Raw genomic sequence first — 16,880 nt, forward strand, 5'->3', positions numbered from 1 at the left:
TTAATTGAGCTTGCACTAGTCTCAGCTCCGAGACTGGGAACTGTGGCCTAATACTTGGTCGTAGTTATACCTAGTGCGAGTGCTGCAGCCCTATTGAAATGGAAGATATAATTACTAGGAGATTAAGTAAATTTGTAATTAATGTTTATTTTATTATTAGAGTTTCTTGTGTTAATTTTAACATGCATTTGATGTTGGTGACAGATCTGGGGTGTATGAAGGGAATTTGGTGGTGATCAAAGGCATTCTGAGATTTACAGCCTGCCACTTATATTGTGATCTCCCCTACATTGCACTAGGGGGCACTGAATTTTTTGTGTGAGCTCAGAGCTGACCCTTTCAATCAGAGGTTGCAGTAGGGACTACATTGTATTCCAAGGTTAGGGCAATGGCGATCTTAATAAAACATTGGAAGAGACTGAAAGACGTTGGAAGATAATGAAAGATTTCCCCTATGTAATCAATATTGACTTTGCATGCCAATCACAGCAGAATGAAATAAACCCGCTCACATGTAATAAATAGCTCAGTCAAAATCTCCCTGTACATCTGTAAATGACTCATTAAAATAATTTCCACATAATGATGAATTAAGATCAGCTGCTTTGCTGGCTTTACCATGCACTAAATGTTATTCCCTTATCATGCATCTATAGACTGTAAATGGCTCGATTGTAATCATATATTGTCTTTCCACTGACTGGACAGCACGTAACAAAAGCTTTTCACTGTACCTCGGTAGTTTAGAAGGATGTGGGGGAATCTTATAGAAACATATAAAATTATAAAAGGACTGGACAAGCTAGATGCAGGAAAAATGTTCCCAATGTTAGGCGAGTCCAGAACGAGGGGCCACAGTCTTAGAATAAAGGGGAGGCCATTTAAGACTGAGGTGAGAAAAACTTTTTCACCCAGTGAGTTGTGAATTTGTGGAATTCCCTGCCACAGAGGGCAGTGGAGGCCAAGTCAGTGGATGGATTTAAGAGAGAGTTAGATAGAGCTCTTGGGGCTAGTGGAGTCAAGGGATATGGGGAGAAGGCAGGCACGGGTTATTGATTGGGGACGATCAGCCTTGATCACTATGAATGGCGGTGCTGGCTCGAAGGGGCGAATGGCCTCCTCCTGCACCTATTTTCTATGCTTCTATGTTTTTATGGTACGCGTGACAATAAACTAAACTGTACAGAGTTTGGGAGTCAGCAGCTTAGCAATGAATATTAGCCAAACCACAGGTGGGCAACCACAATGTAAAAAGATTTGAGTGCAGTGATGCATACTGTATATATATTTGAACTTGATTAAGTGATTGGGAATGGCGGGAGTGAAGCTGAATGTAATAATAGAACATTAGGCCATCCCAACTTATTGTGCATATGCGGCAAAATGCTCCACTATTCACTTTGTCTGCAACATGTCTCATCTTCATTGGATAGATTAATGATCATAGACCCATCATACTAATTGATTGATTGATACCTGAGAACAATGTTGGGGGGAATAAAAACATGCATTTTAAATTGTTTCAACTGTGTCTTTTAAAGATGTGATTGGCTTCCATCAAAGTAAATGGAGCTTCACTTGGTTTAGAAAAATGTGGCAATTATTATTGTTTAAGAAAGAACTACAGATGCTGGAAAAATCGGAGGTAGACAAAAATGGTGGAGAAATTCAACGGGTAAGTCAGCATCTATGGAGCGAAGGAATAGGCGACGTTTTGGGTCGAGACCCTTCTCCAATTGATGAAGTGTCTCGACCAGAAACGTCGCCTATTCCTTCGCTCCATAGATGCTGTCTCACCCGCTGAGTTTCTCCAGCATTTTTTTCTACCTTTGGCAATTATTGAGTGGGTAATAATTTTTTTACTAATTTAACATACTATGCTGGGTTATATCCATTGGTAGTTAGGATTGAGTGCTTCTTAATTTGAAGAAAATCCTAATGTTCCTTACCCCCAATTCTGATTCGTGGATATAAATGTGTTATGCTGGGTGCTTACAATTTCAATCAGCAACTTCCTGGTGCTTTGGTAAATGGTTTTTCATCATTCTTTATTTTCTCTTCCGTTTGATCAGTTGCCGTTGTGTAGCAGTATCTTGGATGTCTATGGTGGTGATGAGGGTATGAATACAACTGATATTGGACTCACACACGGTTCCTGTTCTATGAACCTTCCATTAAAAAGGGAAATCACAGTTACTCACTCTAGAAGTAAGTATTTAGTAAATCAGTATATTACAAATTCTTGAGACTGATGAGGTTCCAGTAGAAAATGTCTGAAACAAAATATGCTTATTTATATTTTTAAAACCCCGTGTGTTATGATTGTGTTCTGAGAAGAAAGGCATCAACTATTGGTGTCAGTGGAAGCAATTGTGTTGGTCTAGTTGAGGAAATTAATGTAGTCACACTATTTTCAGAAGCGGTATCGTGCCTACAAAATCGATGCAGTTCAAATTCATTTTTGTTGTGGGAGAAAGCATACTTCCTGCTGACTGACATTGGTCCTTATTTCCACTATGGTATGAATCCATTTGACACAATGAGATCATATCTGTAAAATAAACCCTATTTAATACTCTTCTGTGGGCTACAATATTGATGTAAAAGCTATTAAGCATGGTTTGATAACTTAAAAGAGCTACTCTTAATCTTGGCCTCTGGGGCAATTGTACATCTTGACAATTTGTCTTCTAACATTTTACAAAAAAACACCAACCATTTTCAATGTTTGAAGTTATCTTTAAATAACTGGACAACTGGCAGAGATTGATCTTTTCAGATATGTTTTTGAAGAGGACAGTGTAAATATTTCCCCTAGGAATTGTTCTTGTCCTGAGCAACAATATGTAGCAGTTATTCTGTCTTCACCTTTGTCTTCACTGTTCCCTTACTGACATTCTTAACCTTAGTATTTCCGTCAACTTGAATTGAAGCTTCTTTTTTACTGTAAACGCTGACTCTACACACTATCTACTTGGGCGGACTGCAGGAGTGGGGCGCCGTTGTGTATGGCTGCTCCGCCTGCAGTCCGTCCTTTCACCTTTTTTTTATTTTTTTTTAGTCCTGTTACTACAAAATGTTTGTTGGAGGTCTTCTTTTATGTGGTGGGTGGGGGGAGGGGAAGGGGGGAACTTTTCCTGGTCCCTACCTGGTCGGAGAGGCAGTTTCCCTCCGAGCTGCATCTTCGCCCCTTCCTCGCGGCCTACCATCAGACTGTTGCAGCGTTTCCTGTCGGGATCGGCCGGGACTACAGCTTCGGTGGCGGTGCAGTGCTGGGACACCAACACGGAGTGGGTGATGCCTTACCGGGTCACCGTGCGGTAAGCTCCGGAGTACTGTGACCGCTGACCAACATCCGAGGAGCTGTGGCTGCGGAGCGTCCAGTCGCAGGCGGCGCTGGATTTAAACACCGCGGAGCCTGGGATTCGAGATCACCAGAGTCGGAGCTCCAACCAGCGCGGTCTGAAGACTTCGGGTGCCGCGGTCTCCGGGGAGGAAGCGGCCGCTCCAGACATTTCCAAGCCGCCGAGGAGTGTTCACCCGATGCCGGCATTCCAGCTTTCTGGCAAGAGGGCCTGAAAACATCGGACTGGCTGCGGAGGCCACAAATAGGCCCCGACCTCGGGTGATCACAGAGGGAGAGGACTGAACTTTCTGATGCCTTTCCCCACAGTGGAAATTTTTTATTCTGTTGTGGGGGGACGTTTGTGTTGAATTATACAATATTTTGTGTCATTTTTCTATGGATGTACGGAAGCTTAATTATTTTTTTTCTATGTAAAGCACTTTGGTCTCAACGCGAGTTGATTTAAACGTGCTATATAAATACATTTACTTTACTTTACTTTACTATCTTGAGCAGCTTTTGTTTCCTTATGAATTTCCTATGCTACATTTCAAGTACAGCATGGAAACAGGCCCTTCGGCCCAACTTACCCATGCCAACCAAGATGCCCCATCAACACTAACCCCACCTGACCACATTTGTCCCATATCCTTCTAAACCTTTCCTATCCATGTATCTGTCGAAATCTGTTACATTCATCCTAGCTATTCCCTTCATGATTTTATACACCACTATAAGATCAACCCTCATCCCCCAGTGTTCCAATGAATAAAGTCGTAGCCTGCCCGATCTCTCCCTATAGCTCAGGCCCTCAAGTCCTGGCAACATCCTTGTAAATCATCTCTACACTTTTTCCAGCTTAATGACATCCTTCCTATAGCTGTGGAACCTAATCTGTGGAATTCTCTGCCTCAGAAGGCAGTGGAGGTCAATTCTCTGGATGTTTTCAAGAGAGAGTTACAGTTGATAGAGCTCAAAGATAGCGGAGTCAATGGATATGGGGAGAAGGCAGGAATGGGCTACTGATTGTGGATGATCAGCCATGATCACAGTGAATGGTGGTGCTGGCTCGGAGGGCCGAATGGCCTACTCCTGCACCTATTGTCTATTGTCTATAACAGAATGAGCAAACACAATACTTCAAATACAGCCTCACCAGTGTCTTGTACAAATGTTATAAAATATCCTTTTATACTCAATACTCTGACTGGTAAAGGCTAATGCACAGAACACCCCTTTGCCCACCCTGTACCTGTGACACCACTTTCAAAGAACTATGTACCTGTACTCTTAGATCCATCTGCAGTATAAAAGGCCTGTCCCACTTTCACGACTTCATTCAAAACCTCTGCCGAGTTTAAAGGACCTAAAAAAAGATCAAGCTCGTGGTAATCTACGAACTCCTATGAACTCCTACGAGTATATCTACGAATTCCCACGATTATTTCGATGCCCTCCTTACGAGTAAAAAGTTGCAATTTTTTTCATCCTGACCATTTTTTTACTCGTGGACATTTTTTATCGGGCTGGAAAAAACGTCCCGACTTACCTGATGCCATGAGTACCTACGGCTGTCATAACGAGCCGCTACAATGTATCTACGAACTCCTACGACATCCTACGGACTAGTTACGAACATTCTGTGAGTTTGAATCGAGGGGAAAACTCAGGAGAATTTGTGAATTACCTCGTGAAAGTGGGACAGGTCCTTTACACTTCCCAGGGCCCTGCCATTCACTGTGAAGGTTCTGCCTTGGTTTGACTTCCCAAACACCTAGGACTTATCTGCATTAAGCTCCATTAACCAATCCTTCTCCCATGTCCCCAATATCAAGATCCTGCTGTGTTTTTTGATAACCATCTAACCTTCCAGAGCAGCCTAACATGCAAATCCATATCAAATGCCTCCCTAAGTCCATTTCAGCAAAGTCTATGGCTTTGCCCACATCAAACTTTTTGTCTACTTCAATGTTATCAGAGAAAAAATAAACAGCTATAATGTAATGCTTTGCGGCCTGTGTTCCTCTTGCAATTAAAAACATTTAATAATAATAATAATAATAATAATAATAACAATACATTTTATTTATGGGCGCCTTTCAGGACTCTCAAGGCCACCTTACAGATTAAAACAAGCATATGACGAACATATAAACAAAATGAAACAAAAAAGAAGTAGTAGGGACATCAACAATACACAATTCAAATGTTCTTGCCTACAATTGTTTTTTTTGTTACTCTTCCATTTGCCCTCCCATCTTTAAAGCTTCAGTTAAAGCTTTGATTAGGACCGTTACTGAACATGCACTTGGCGTCATGTTGCTCTGTAGGCTTCAGGGTTTTCCATACCTGGAATGATTGGAACTGGCGTTAGGAGCACAATTGCAGTGTTGGTGGAAATAACACAACATACAGGATTAAAATTAATGTCGGAGGTAGACATTGACCTGTAACTGGGAATGTTCATGCCGTGTTTATATTTCAAGTGAAACCTGGCACTCCATTCAGCAATCCTGATTGTCTCTTCACCCACAATGTCCTGATCGCCTTTTCTCTTGAACCATCCTTGTTTCTTTTTTCTGTAGAAACCTGCATTGAATTTTATATTTTTCTTTCAGGTTCAATCTGCAATGACACCTGCAAACTATTCTCTTTTTGTCTTTTCACAACCTGTCAGTGTGAAGCTGCACTTGTATTATGATCTTCTTGTATTAAAGCTTTTGACTTGTTCTGTCCAAGGTGAAGATATTTTTACCTGTGCACTTTTCACTTGTGACCATTCGGGTTACATTCTCCTTATGGCTGGTTTGTTTTATCTCCTGTATATTTGTTCTGTGGTGCCATGTACATGATACCTTCGCCTCCTCTTTATCTTGTGCAGCGCAGTTTGTTGACTTGCTGCCTCACAGTGCTGGAGATCAGGGTACTGTCTGTATGTAGTATACACAGTCGACCTGCGACCATGTGGGTTTGCTCTTGGCGCCCTGGTTTCCTCCCATATCCTAACGACGTAGATTTTAGGTCAATTAGCCTCTGCAAATTGTGAGTGGATGAGCAAGTGAGATAACATAGAACTAGTGTGAACGGGTGATCGAAGGGCCAGTTTCCATTATGTATCTCTAAAATATAACTTTTATTTTTGAAATATATAGGAGCACAGAGTAATTTTCACTTTTGGAGCACAGTTCAGGTTTGGCGAATTCTTGGAAAAGACAGTCAATAGAAATTTCATCCATTTTTCCTTTTTCTCCTCAAAGTACTTCAGAAAAAAAGTTTAATCAATTATAGACCAAAAATATTTCTATTACATTCCATTGATTCCTCATGAAAAGGTAGTTTGTTTATTTTTATGGCTACTTTTAGTAACCAAGAATGGTAACTTCTGTGTAACATTTTAATTAGCATCATGCTCCATTAAGTCTAATTAATTTAGGAAGCTGGGTGATTGCCTGGCTTCAATAGTTAAATCAATACAGCAGTCTTTCAGATTTGTTTTATTCAGAACACTGCCTTATTATGAAAATTCACAATTGCCCTCTTGAGGGAAACGTTTTGCTGGTTAACTAGATTAAGATTGGATGCTGTAGCCTTGGATCCAAATATCTGATAACCTCGTGGTGTTTGATTGAGTTAAAGTTAATGAATTTTAGCGATGGCTGTAATGGTAGCATTAAATAATTGCACCATATACATTCTTCTTGCAGCAATATGTATATTTTAAGATGGCTAAGGTAGGCTGAGGGTGGCTAGCCTAATAATCGTGATCTGTGTTACATTTAAAATAGAACTCGTAGTCACTCAAAACTAACCAACTTCTCATTGACTGCTGCAGATGCTGAAACACATGCACTAGTTAAAGAAAGGCAAAAGAAAGATAATCACAACTTGAGTAAGTGTGGTCGCTGTCTGTCTGCTTAAAAAATTCTGTTTTGCTTGGATCATTTTGTCTGAAATCAATAAATGCCATTGGTTACATCCGTACAACTAATTCTCAACAGTTGAACGAAGACGAAGATACAACATCAATTACCGAATTAAAGAGCTTGGTACCTTAATTCCAAAGTCAAATGACCCGTAAGTATTGATGCCATTTACAAAAAAACCTGTCTTAAAACTTGGCCACTTTTCTTAGGAAGGAGATAAATTGAACCTCTAGGGACAAACATTATCAGGGATAACTGGTGAGAGAGAGGGAAGATTGTATTGAAATAGAAAATCAGCCATGATTAAATTGACTGAAGGATTGGACACAAGTGGCTGAGTATCCACCAACTGCATCTATTTCTATACGCAGTACAAAATTATACAACTATTGCAAAACGTTATTAAATGATTAGCTCTCATTTCTCAACATACTGCTTCACATTGTGGGTTTCTAATTGATTTAAACACTTCCCATTCCATCTCAATTCATAAATAAGTCGCTGATTCCAACTTTATAAATTCCTGATGCGGGAAAAACCGAGTGCCACTGGTGCAATGATTACTGAAGGGACACTATTATGCACTCGCTTGGTCCGTTTCTGATCTATTATTCACACTGACTCATTGATTATGCTGCCCTTTATGCTCTTTATACTTTGTATAAATTGGGATCCACTTGAAGTCATTCCGAAAACAAAATGCTGCAGATGCCTATAGCTCTCAGTCAAGAAGAAGATTGCAGAAATAAATGTGTTATCCTTCACGGGGAATGATAAAAGTTAGAGAGAAACTGATTAAGAAGCAGAGAAAGAGGAACTGGAATAGGAAACTAAATGGAAGGCCTGCTATCACTCAGAGAGTAAACTACATTGAGAGTAATGAAAACCCCCCAAAAATCTGTAAATGGGAGTAGCAGAATAATTACCTGAAATTGGTTCAATTGCAAAGAGTGAACAATACATTGAGGATTATAACCATTGGTTTAGAAAGTTTCCTGACCTTCTGTAAATGTCAGACAATAGACAATAGTAATCCCTGATAGTCAGAGGATATGGCCCCTTGAGCCAGCACCGCAATTCAATGTGATCATGGCTGATCATCCCCAATCAGTGCCCCATTCCTGCCTTCTCCCCATATCCTCTGACTCCATTATCTTAAAGAGCCCTATCTAGCTCTCTCTTGAAAGTATCCTGAGAACCGGCCTGAGACAGAGAAGAGGAAATTAGAGGAAATTGTTACATTAGATGGCTGTCTCCAGATCCAACAAAATATTGTAATGCAAGAATCACTGCGTTAATCTTGTTTTCATTTTAATACTACTGTTCAATAATTTAATTTTAATATTAATTTGATTGCATTTTTCTTTTTTTTTTTGATAAAATTCTGCCAAGGCAGACTTTTATTTAAAGATGACCTTTTACTCTGCAGTGATGTGCGCTGGAACAAAGGTACAATTTTGAAAGCAAGTGTGGAGTACATCAAGTGGCTTCAGAAAGAGCAGCACCGTGTTCGAGAATTAGAAAACAGGCAAAAGAAACTGGAGCAAGCTAACCGGAGACTGCTGCTGCGGATTCAGGTTTGCAAAGACCTGGAGTACATGTCCAAACACTTAGATTGGAAAGGAGGATAGACAGTCAGTTGTGAAAATTTGAGTTAAAAGTGTATTTCATAGAAAATAAACAATCATTCTTGATTAGTATGGGTGTCAGAGGTTATGGGGAGAAGGCAGGTGATAGGAGGGAAACATAGATCAGCCATGATTGAATAGCGGAGTAGACTTGATGGGCCGAATAGCCTAACTATACTATTTCTTATGACAATATTGGAACAGGCTTTCGGCCCACAATGTCTGTGCCAAATATAATGCCAAGACCATTTCTTATCTTCCTGCACATAATCCATATTCTCCCCTTATCCATGTGTCTATCTGAAAGTCTCTACAATGTTGTTAAGGGCCTGTCCCACTTTCACGACCTAATTCACGACCTCTGCCCAGTTTGCCCTTGACTCATACTCGCAGCATGGTCGTCACAAGGTCGTAGGAAGTCGTAGGTAGGTCGTAGCAGGCCGTGATGCTGTCTTAGGTACTCGTGGCATCAAGTAGGTCGGGCGTTTTTCTAGCATGATGAAAAATGTCCACGACTAAAAAAAGGTCGTGAATTAGGTCGTGAAAGTGGGACAGGCCCTTTACCACTGCCCCTTGCAACGCGTCCCAGGCACATCACCTTCTGTGTAAAAACGTGCCCCGCACATCTCCTTTAAACTTTGCCCACTTTCACCTTAAAGCTATGCACTATAGTATTTGATATTTCCATCCTGGGGGGAATAAGTTCTGACTATTTACCCCTTCTCTACTTTTCATTATTTTATATATAATCAGTTCCATTCACCTACTCTTTCCTTCCAATCCCACAGTAAAACAATTTAAATGTGGATTAATTGCATATCAAATTGACTGCCTTTGTTTTATTCGAATTTATGGAGACAATTTGGTCAGAATTGTGTTTTGTGCTTTCGTGTATTTGTAGGTAGGTAAAAGGCTATAGTGAGTCATTTGCCACAGAATAAAGTTGGGTCTCGTGGGATCCAGAGCAAGTTTGTAAACTGGACCCTAAATTAACTTCACAATAAGATGCACAAGTTGGTAGAGGATTGCTGATGCCTATGACCAGTTTGTTCCACAGGGATCATTGCTGGGACTCTTGCTATTTATAATATGTGTGAATGACTTGGATATGTATGTAGAATAACTTAATACGTTTATTGGCAAAGTATTCACATACAAGGAATTTGCCTTGATGCTCCGCCCGCAAGCGACAACATGACATACAGTGTTCAAGAAGGAACTGCAGATGCTGGAAAATTGAAGGTACACAAAAATGCTGGAGAAACTCAGCGGGTGCAGCAGCATCTATGGAGCGAAGGAGATAGGTAACGTTTCGGGCCGAAACCCTTCTTCAGACTGATAGGGGGTGGCGGGGAGTAGGAAGGAAAAAGGAAGGAGGAGGAGCCCGAGGGCTGGGGGATGGGAGGAGACAGCTCGAGGGCTAAGGAAGGGGAGGAGACATCAAGTGCTAACAAAATTGGGAGAATTCAATGATCATGCCCGCCGGATGCAGGCTCCCCAAGCAGAATATGAGGTGCTGTTCCTCCAATTTCCGGTGTTGCTCACTCTGGCAATGGAGGAGACCCAGGACAGAGAGGTCGGATTGGGAATGGGAGGGGGAGTTGAAGTGCTGAGCCACCGGGAGGTCAGGTAGGTTCTTGCGGACCGAGCAGAGGTGTTCGGCGAAACGATCGCCCAACCTCCGCTTAGTCTCACCGATGTAAATCAGCTGACATCTAGAGCAGCGGATGCAGTAGATGAGGTTGGAGGAGATACAGGTGAACCTCTGTCGCACCTGGAACGACTGCTTGGGTCCTTGAATGGAGTCGAGGGGGGAGGTAGAGGGACAGGTGTTGCATTTCTTGCGGTTGCAACGGAAAGTGCCCGGGGAGGGGGTGGTACGGGAGGGAAGGGAAGAATTGACAAGGGAGTTGCGGAGGGAGCGGTCTTTGCGGAATCTCATCCCCTTCCTTAGCCCTCAAGCTGTCTCCTCCCATCCCCCAGCCCTTGGGCTCCTCCTCCTCCCTTTTTCCTTCCTACTCCCCGCCACCCCCTATCAGGCTGAAGAAGGGTTTCGGCCCGAAACGTTACCTATCTCCTTCGCTCCATAGATGCTGCTGCACATGACATACAGTGACAGTTAGGAATGACACATAAAACATTAAACATTAATAATAAAACATTATTGATTAGGCATGTGTATTAAATGAAATACCAGAGCAAAAGGAGGCTACAGATTTTTGGTTATTGAGTAGAGCTACTACTCGTGCAAAAAAGCTGATTTTATGTCTGGCTGTGGCAGCTTTGACAGTCCGAAGTCGCCTTCCAGAGGGAAGTGATTCAAAGAGTTTGTGGCCAGGGTGAGAGGTGTCAGAGATGATCTTGCCCGCTCGCTTCCTGGCCCTTGCAGTGCACAGTTCATCTTTGGAGGGAAGGTTGCAGCCAATAACCTTCTCAACTGATCGGACATTTTGCTGCAGCCTCCAGGTGTCATGCTTGGTGGCTGAGCCAAACCAGACCATGATGGAGAAGGTGAGGACAGATTCCACGATGGCCGTATAGAATTGGATGATCATTGCCTGTGGTAGATTGTGCTTCCTCAGCTGCCGCAGGAAGTACATCCTCTGTTGTGCCTTCTTAGATCAGTTAATTCATGCGTAACACAAAGATTGGTGGTACTGTTAGCAATAAGGAAGGTCTGCTTAAGCTGCAGAGGCATCAATGGGTTCGTGAAATTAGTTGGAAATTGGCAGATGGGGTTTAATCCAGACTAATGTTTTGTTTAGTCATTTAGCACGGAAACAGTCCCATCGAGTTCATGCCATCTAGTGATCCCCACAAACTAACATTATTCCACACACACAAGGGACAATTTATAATTTTACCATGCTAATTATCCTACAAACCTGTACGTCTATGGGGTGTGGGAGAAAACTGGAGATACTGGAGAAATCCCATGCATGTCATGGGGAGAACGTACAAACTCCACACAGACAGCACCCGTAGTCAGGATTAAACCCAGGTCTTTGTCGCTATAAGGTGGCAATACCGCTGCACCACCGTGCTGCCCTGACACCCTAAGTTGTGGTGACACATTATTAGGGGGCTAGGACGTAAACCATGAATGGTAGGGTTTCAGCAAATATTGAAGGATATGTGCACATCCATGGATCCTATGCAGGGAGATAATGTGGTTAAGAAGGCTTTTAAAATGCTGGCCTTCATTGGCCTGGGCACTGAATATGGAAGTGGGCAGGTTATGCTCCCGCTTTATACAATTTTCATCAGACACCAGTCAGTGTATTGCGTACAGTTTTGGTGACTGGTAGAGGAAGAATGTGAGAGTGTTGGTGAAGGTGAAAGGAGATTCACCAGGATGTTGTTGGGGGTGGAGCAGTTCAGTTATGAGGAGAGGCTGGAAAAGCAAGGTCTGATCTCTTGCAAGTGGAGAAGGTTCAGATGGGACATGATTGAATTGTGCAGAATTATGAGGGGAGCAGCTAAGATAGATTGCAAGAAACATTTCCCCATATCAACCATCGATAAAAGTAGAGGACATACTGTAGGTTTATGGTAAGAATAATGGTAAGACCGTGCTCCTGGTAGGGCCGCCCATGTCACGGGGGAGGTCTCTGACAAAGAGCATTCCAACCAAGACCTCAACGGTGGAACAGGCGGAGGATGATGGCTGACCTTAGTGGAGCATCACAATGGCTGGGAAGGCGGATGAAGGCTGCTGCAGTAAAGGGTCTCCGGTCTTCTTGGACTCCATGACCCAGATCTGTCAAGGACTGTGGGGCGGCTGTCTGTGCACCAGTCTCCCCACGTTAAATAAAGTCACGCACAAGCATCCTCCATATAGGGAATAGCACCCTGGAGACACCCATGGTCAGCCATGACCGAAGGGGGCCTAAGATGGTAAGAGGAAGAGATTTGAGTGGGACCTCTTTTACCTGCAGTGCACTGCCAAGAGAAAGGTGGAGGCTGGGTTTCTGACAGAATCTAAGAGTTCAGACAAGCACTTGCTTGGGAATAGAATGTTATAGACCAAGAACTAGGTGATGGAATTATTATAGACATGTGCCCATTAGTTGGTGTTGATCAGTTGGGCGAAATAGCAGGTTTTGATACTGTTCAATTCTATTGACATTAGAAGCCTGTTATCCCACTCATACTGATTTGAGTATTTCCAGCATCTGTAGTGAGTACTCAGCTTTTGAAACTGTTCTACTTGTGAATTTATGTGGCCCACTTATCTTTCTAGGTGATGGTGGTGGCAACACCTCACTGAAACCCTAAAGATAAACACAAAACGTTGCAATAAGTCAGCGGGACAGGCAACATCTCTGGAGAGAAGGAATGGGTGACGTTTCAGGTCGAGAACCTTCTTCAGACTGAGAGTCAGGGGAGAGGGGAACTAAAGATATGGAAGGGTAAGGTGTGAAAATGACAGGTCAAAGCAGACTATGAACAAGGAAAAAAAGTAGAATGTTAGCTGAGGGGAAGGTGACAACGAGGGATACGAACATTAAAATGAATTGGTAGGATAGTGAAACTAGTCAGAGAATTAGGGTGGGGGAGGGACAGAGAGGGAGAAAAACCCAGGGTTACTGGAAGTTGGAAAATCAATATTAATACAGCTGGGTTGTGAGCTGCCCAAGCAAAATATGAGTTGCTGTTCCTCCAATTTGTTTTTGGCCTCAGTCTGACAGTGGAGGAGGCCCAGGACAGAAAGTTCAGTATGGGAATAGGAGGGGGTGTTAAAGTGTTTAGCAACAGGGAGATTGCGTAGGCCTATTAAACTCAAGATGCTGGATAACTTGGTGGGTGAGGCCGCACCTGTGTAGCGGACCTTTTTGGTTGGGACAGTTCTTCAGACCCCACTTTAATTGCTGGTGGTGATGATCATAAGGTCATAAGTGATAGGAGTAGAATTAGGCCATTCGGTCCATCAAGTCTACTCCACTCCAAGTCTAATCATGACTGAGCTATCTCTCCCTCCTAACCCCAATGCCATTCAATTTTAAGGTGACTGGGACCTACTCAGCACTATAAAGTCCAATGCGAGTTGACTCGATGAATACTGTAAACATTCCGCGCATCGCTCAGCATCTGTGGAAAGGGAAAGAGGCGCTAGCAATAATTTTTTTTCCAATTGGACATCTCTTGATCTTGTCTTGAACATAGAACAATACAGCGTAGCAACACACACTCAGGCCTATCCAGGCCTACAATATATGTGCCAACCATGAGGTTAATTTTAAACTAATCCCATCTGCCTGATGTGGTCTATATCCTTCCATCCCCTGTCTGTTCATGCGTCTGTCTAAATGCCCCTATCATATATATTTCACCTGGCAGTGTATTCCAGGCACCTACCACTCTGTAAAAACAAAAACAAAAACACTTGCATTGCACATCTGCTTTGAATGCTCCCCACTGACCATAAAGCTATGCCCTCTAGTGTTTGATCTTACCACCCTGAGAAAATGATTCTGCCCTTTCTCTGCCTCCCTTAATTTCATGTGGTTCTATCAGGTCACCCCTCGACCTTGACTGCTCCAGAGGAAAACCAATCCATGTTTGTCCCTCCTCCTCACAGATAATACTGTCTAATCAAGGCAACTTCTTTTGTGCCCTCTTCAGAGACCCCATATTCTTTCTGTAAAGTGGCAACCAGTATTACACACAACACTCCAAAGTAGCCCAGCCGTATTTTGCTGCAACATGACTTGCCAACATGACTGGCCAACTTTTAGTTTAGTTAATTCTCACGAGGTACCGAGGTACCGAGGTTGCGTGCTAACCAGACAGTGTAAAGACTATGCATGATTACAATCAAACCGTTGACAGTTTACAGCTATATGATGAAGGGAGTAATGTTCAGTGCAAGATAAAGTCCAGTAAAGTCTGATTAAAGATAGTCCGAGTGTCTACAATGAGGTAGATAGTAGCTGAGGATCATTCTCTAGTTATAAGGTCATAAGTGATAGGAGTATAATTAGGCCATTCGGCCTATCAAGCCTACTCCGCCATTCAATCATGGCTGATCTATCTCTCCCTCCTAACCCATTCACCTGCCTTCTCCCCATAACCTCTGACACCCGTACTAATCAAAATTCTATCTATATAATGTGGATAAATGTGAGGTTATTCATTTTGGTGGCAAAAACAGGAAAGCAGACTATTATCTAAATGGTGGCCGACTAGGAAAAGGGGAGATGCAGCGAGACCTGGGTGTCATGGTACACCAGTCATTGAAAGTAGGCATGCAGGTGCAGCAGGCAGTGAAGAAAGCGAATGGTATGTTAGCTTTCATAGCAAAAGGATTTGAGTACAGGAGCAGGGAGGTTCTACTGCAGTTGTACAGGGTCTTGGTAAGACCACACCTGGAGTATTGCCTACAGTTTTGGTCTCAAAATCTGAGGAAGGACATTATTGCCCTAGAGGGAGTGCAGAGAAGGTTCACCAGACTGATTCCTGGGATGTCAGGACTCTCTTATGAAGAAAGACTGGATAGACTTGGTTTATACTCTCTAGAATTTAGGAGATTGAGAGGGGATCTTATAGAAACTTATAAAATTCTTAAGGGGTTGGACAGGCTAGATGCAGGAAGATTGCTCCCGATGTTGGGGAAGTCCAGGACAAGGGGTCACAGCTTAAGGATAAGGGGGAAATCCTTTAAAACCGAGATAAGAACTTTTTTCACACAGAGAGTGGTGAATCTCTGGAACTCTCTGCCACAGAGGGTAGTCGAGGCCAGTTCATTGGCTATATTTAAGAGGGAGTTAGATGTGGCCCTTGTGGCTAAGGGGATCAGAGGGTATGGAGAGAAGGCAGGTACGGGATACTGAGTTGGATGATCAGCCATGATCATATTGAATGGCGGTGCAGGCTCGAAGGGCCGAATGGCCTACTCCTGCACCTATTTTCTATGTTTCTATCTCTGCCTTAAAAGTATCCACTGACGTCCTCTATAGCCCTCTGTGGCAGAATTCCACAGATTTGCCACCCTCTGACTAAATAAATGTCTCCACATTTCCTTCCTAAATCAACGTCCTTTAATTCTGAGGCTATGACCTCTAGTCCTAGACTCTCCCACTAATGGAAACATCCTCTCCACATCCACTCTATCCGAGCCTTTCACTATTCTGTATGTTTCAATGAGGTCCCCCCTCATTCTTCTAAACTCCTGCGAGTACAGGCCCAGTGCTGACAAATGCTCATCATAGGATAACCTGCTCATTCCTAGGATCATTCTTGTAAACTTCCTCTGGACCCTCTCCAGAGCCAGCACAATCTTCCTCAGATATGGTGCGCAAAATTGCTCACAATATTCCAAATGCAGTCTGACCAGCGCCTAATAGAGCCTCAGCATTACATCCCTCTTTTTGTATACAAGCCCTCTTGATATAAATGCTAGCATTGCGTTTCCCTTCTCTAATACCGATTCGACTTGCAGATTAACCTCTTGGAAATCCTGTACCCAGCACTCAAAAGTGCCTTTGCACCTCCGATTTCTGGATTCTCCCCCATTTAGAAATTAGTCTGCATCTCCATAGAGGGAATACAGAGAAGGTTCACCAGACTGATTCCTGGGATGGCAGGACTTTCATATGAAGAAAGCCTGGATAGACTCGGCTTGTACTCGCTAGAATTTAGAAGATTGAGGGGAGATCTTATAGAAACTTACAAAATTCTTAAGGGGTTGGACAGGCTAGATGCAGGAAGATTGTTCCCGATGTTGGGGAAGTCCAGAACAAGGGGTCACAGTTTAAGGATAAAGGGGAAATCTTTTAGGACTGAGATGAGAAAAACATTTTTTACACAGAGAGTGGTGAATCTCTGGAATTCTCTGCCACAGAATGTAGTTGAGGCCAGTTCATTGGCTATATTTAAGAGGGAGTTAGATGTGGCCCTTGTGGCTAAAGGAATCAGTGGGTATGGAAAGAAAGCAGGTACAGGATACTGAGTTGGATGATCAGCCATGATCATATTGAATGG

General features: G+C 42.9%; 1 protein-coding gene across 3 annotated transcripts in view; it reads left to right on the forward strand.

Annotated features, from left to right (window-relative positions):
* The window catches only part of tfec (transcription factor EC), a 97,183-nt gene that overhangs the window by 72,348 nt on the left and 7,955 nt on the right, over positions 1 to 16,880 (forward strand). For 2 of the 3 annotated variants that reach the window (XM_033038329.1, XM_033038330.1), the window contains 4 exons: positions 2,073 to 2,208; positions 7,179 to 7,235; positions 7,345 to 7,420; positions 8,699 to 8,846. In XM_033038329.1, the coding sequence (XP_032894220.1) occupies positions 2,073 to 2,208; positions 7,179 to 7,235; positions 7,345 to 7,420; positions 8,699 to 8,846 (417 nt within the window). Of the gene's footprint in view, positions 1 to 2,072; positions 2,209 to 7,178; positions 7,236 to 7,344; positions 7,421 to 8,665; positions 8,847 to 16,880 lie in introns of all 3 variants that reach the window. The other variant, XM_033038328.1, reaches the window with a different exon arrangement.

Source organism: Amblyraja radiata, chromosome 19 (genome assembly GCF_010909765.2).
Source record: "Amblyraja radiata isolate CabotCenter1 chromosome 19, sAmbRad1.1.pri, whole genome shotgun sequence".
Lineage (NCBI taxonomy): Eukaryota > Metazoa > Chordata > Chondrichthyes > Rajiformes > Rajidae > Amblyraja > Amblyraja radiata.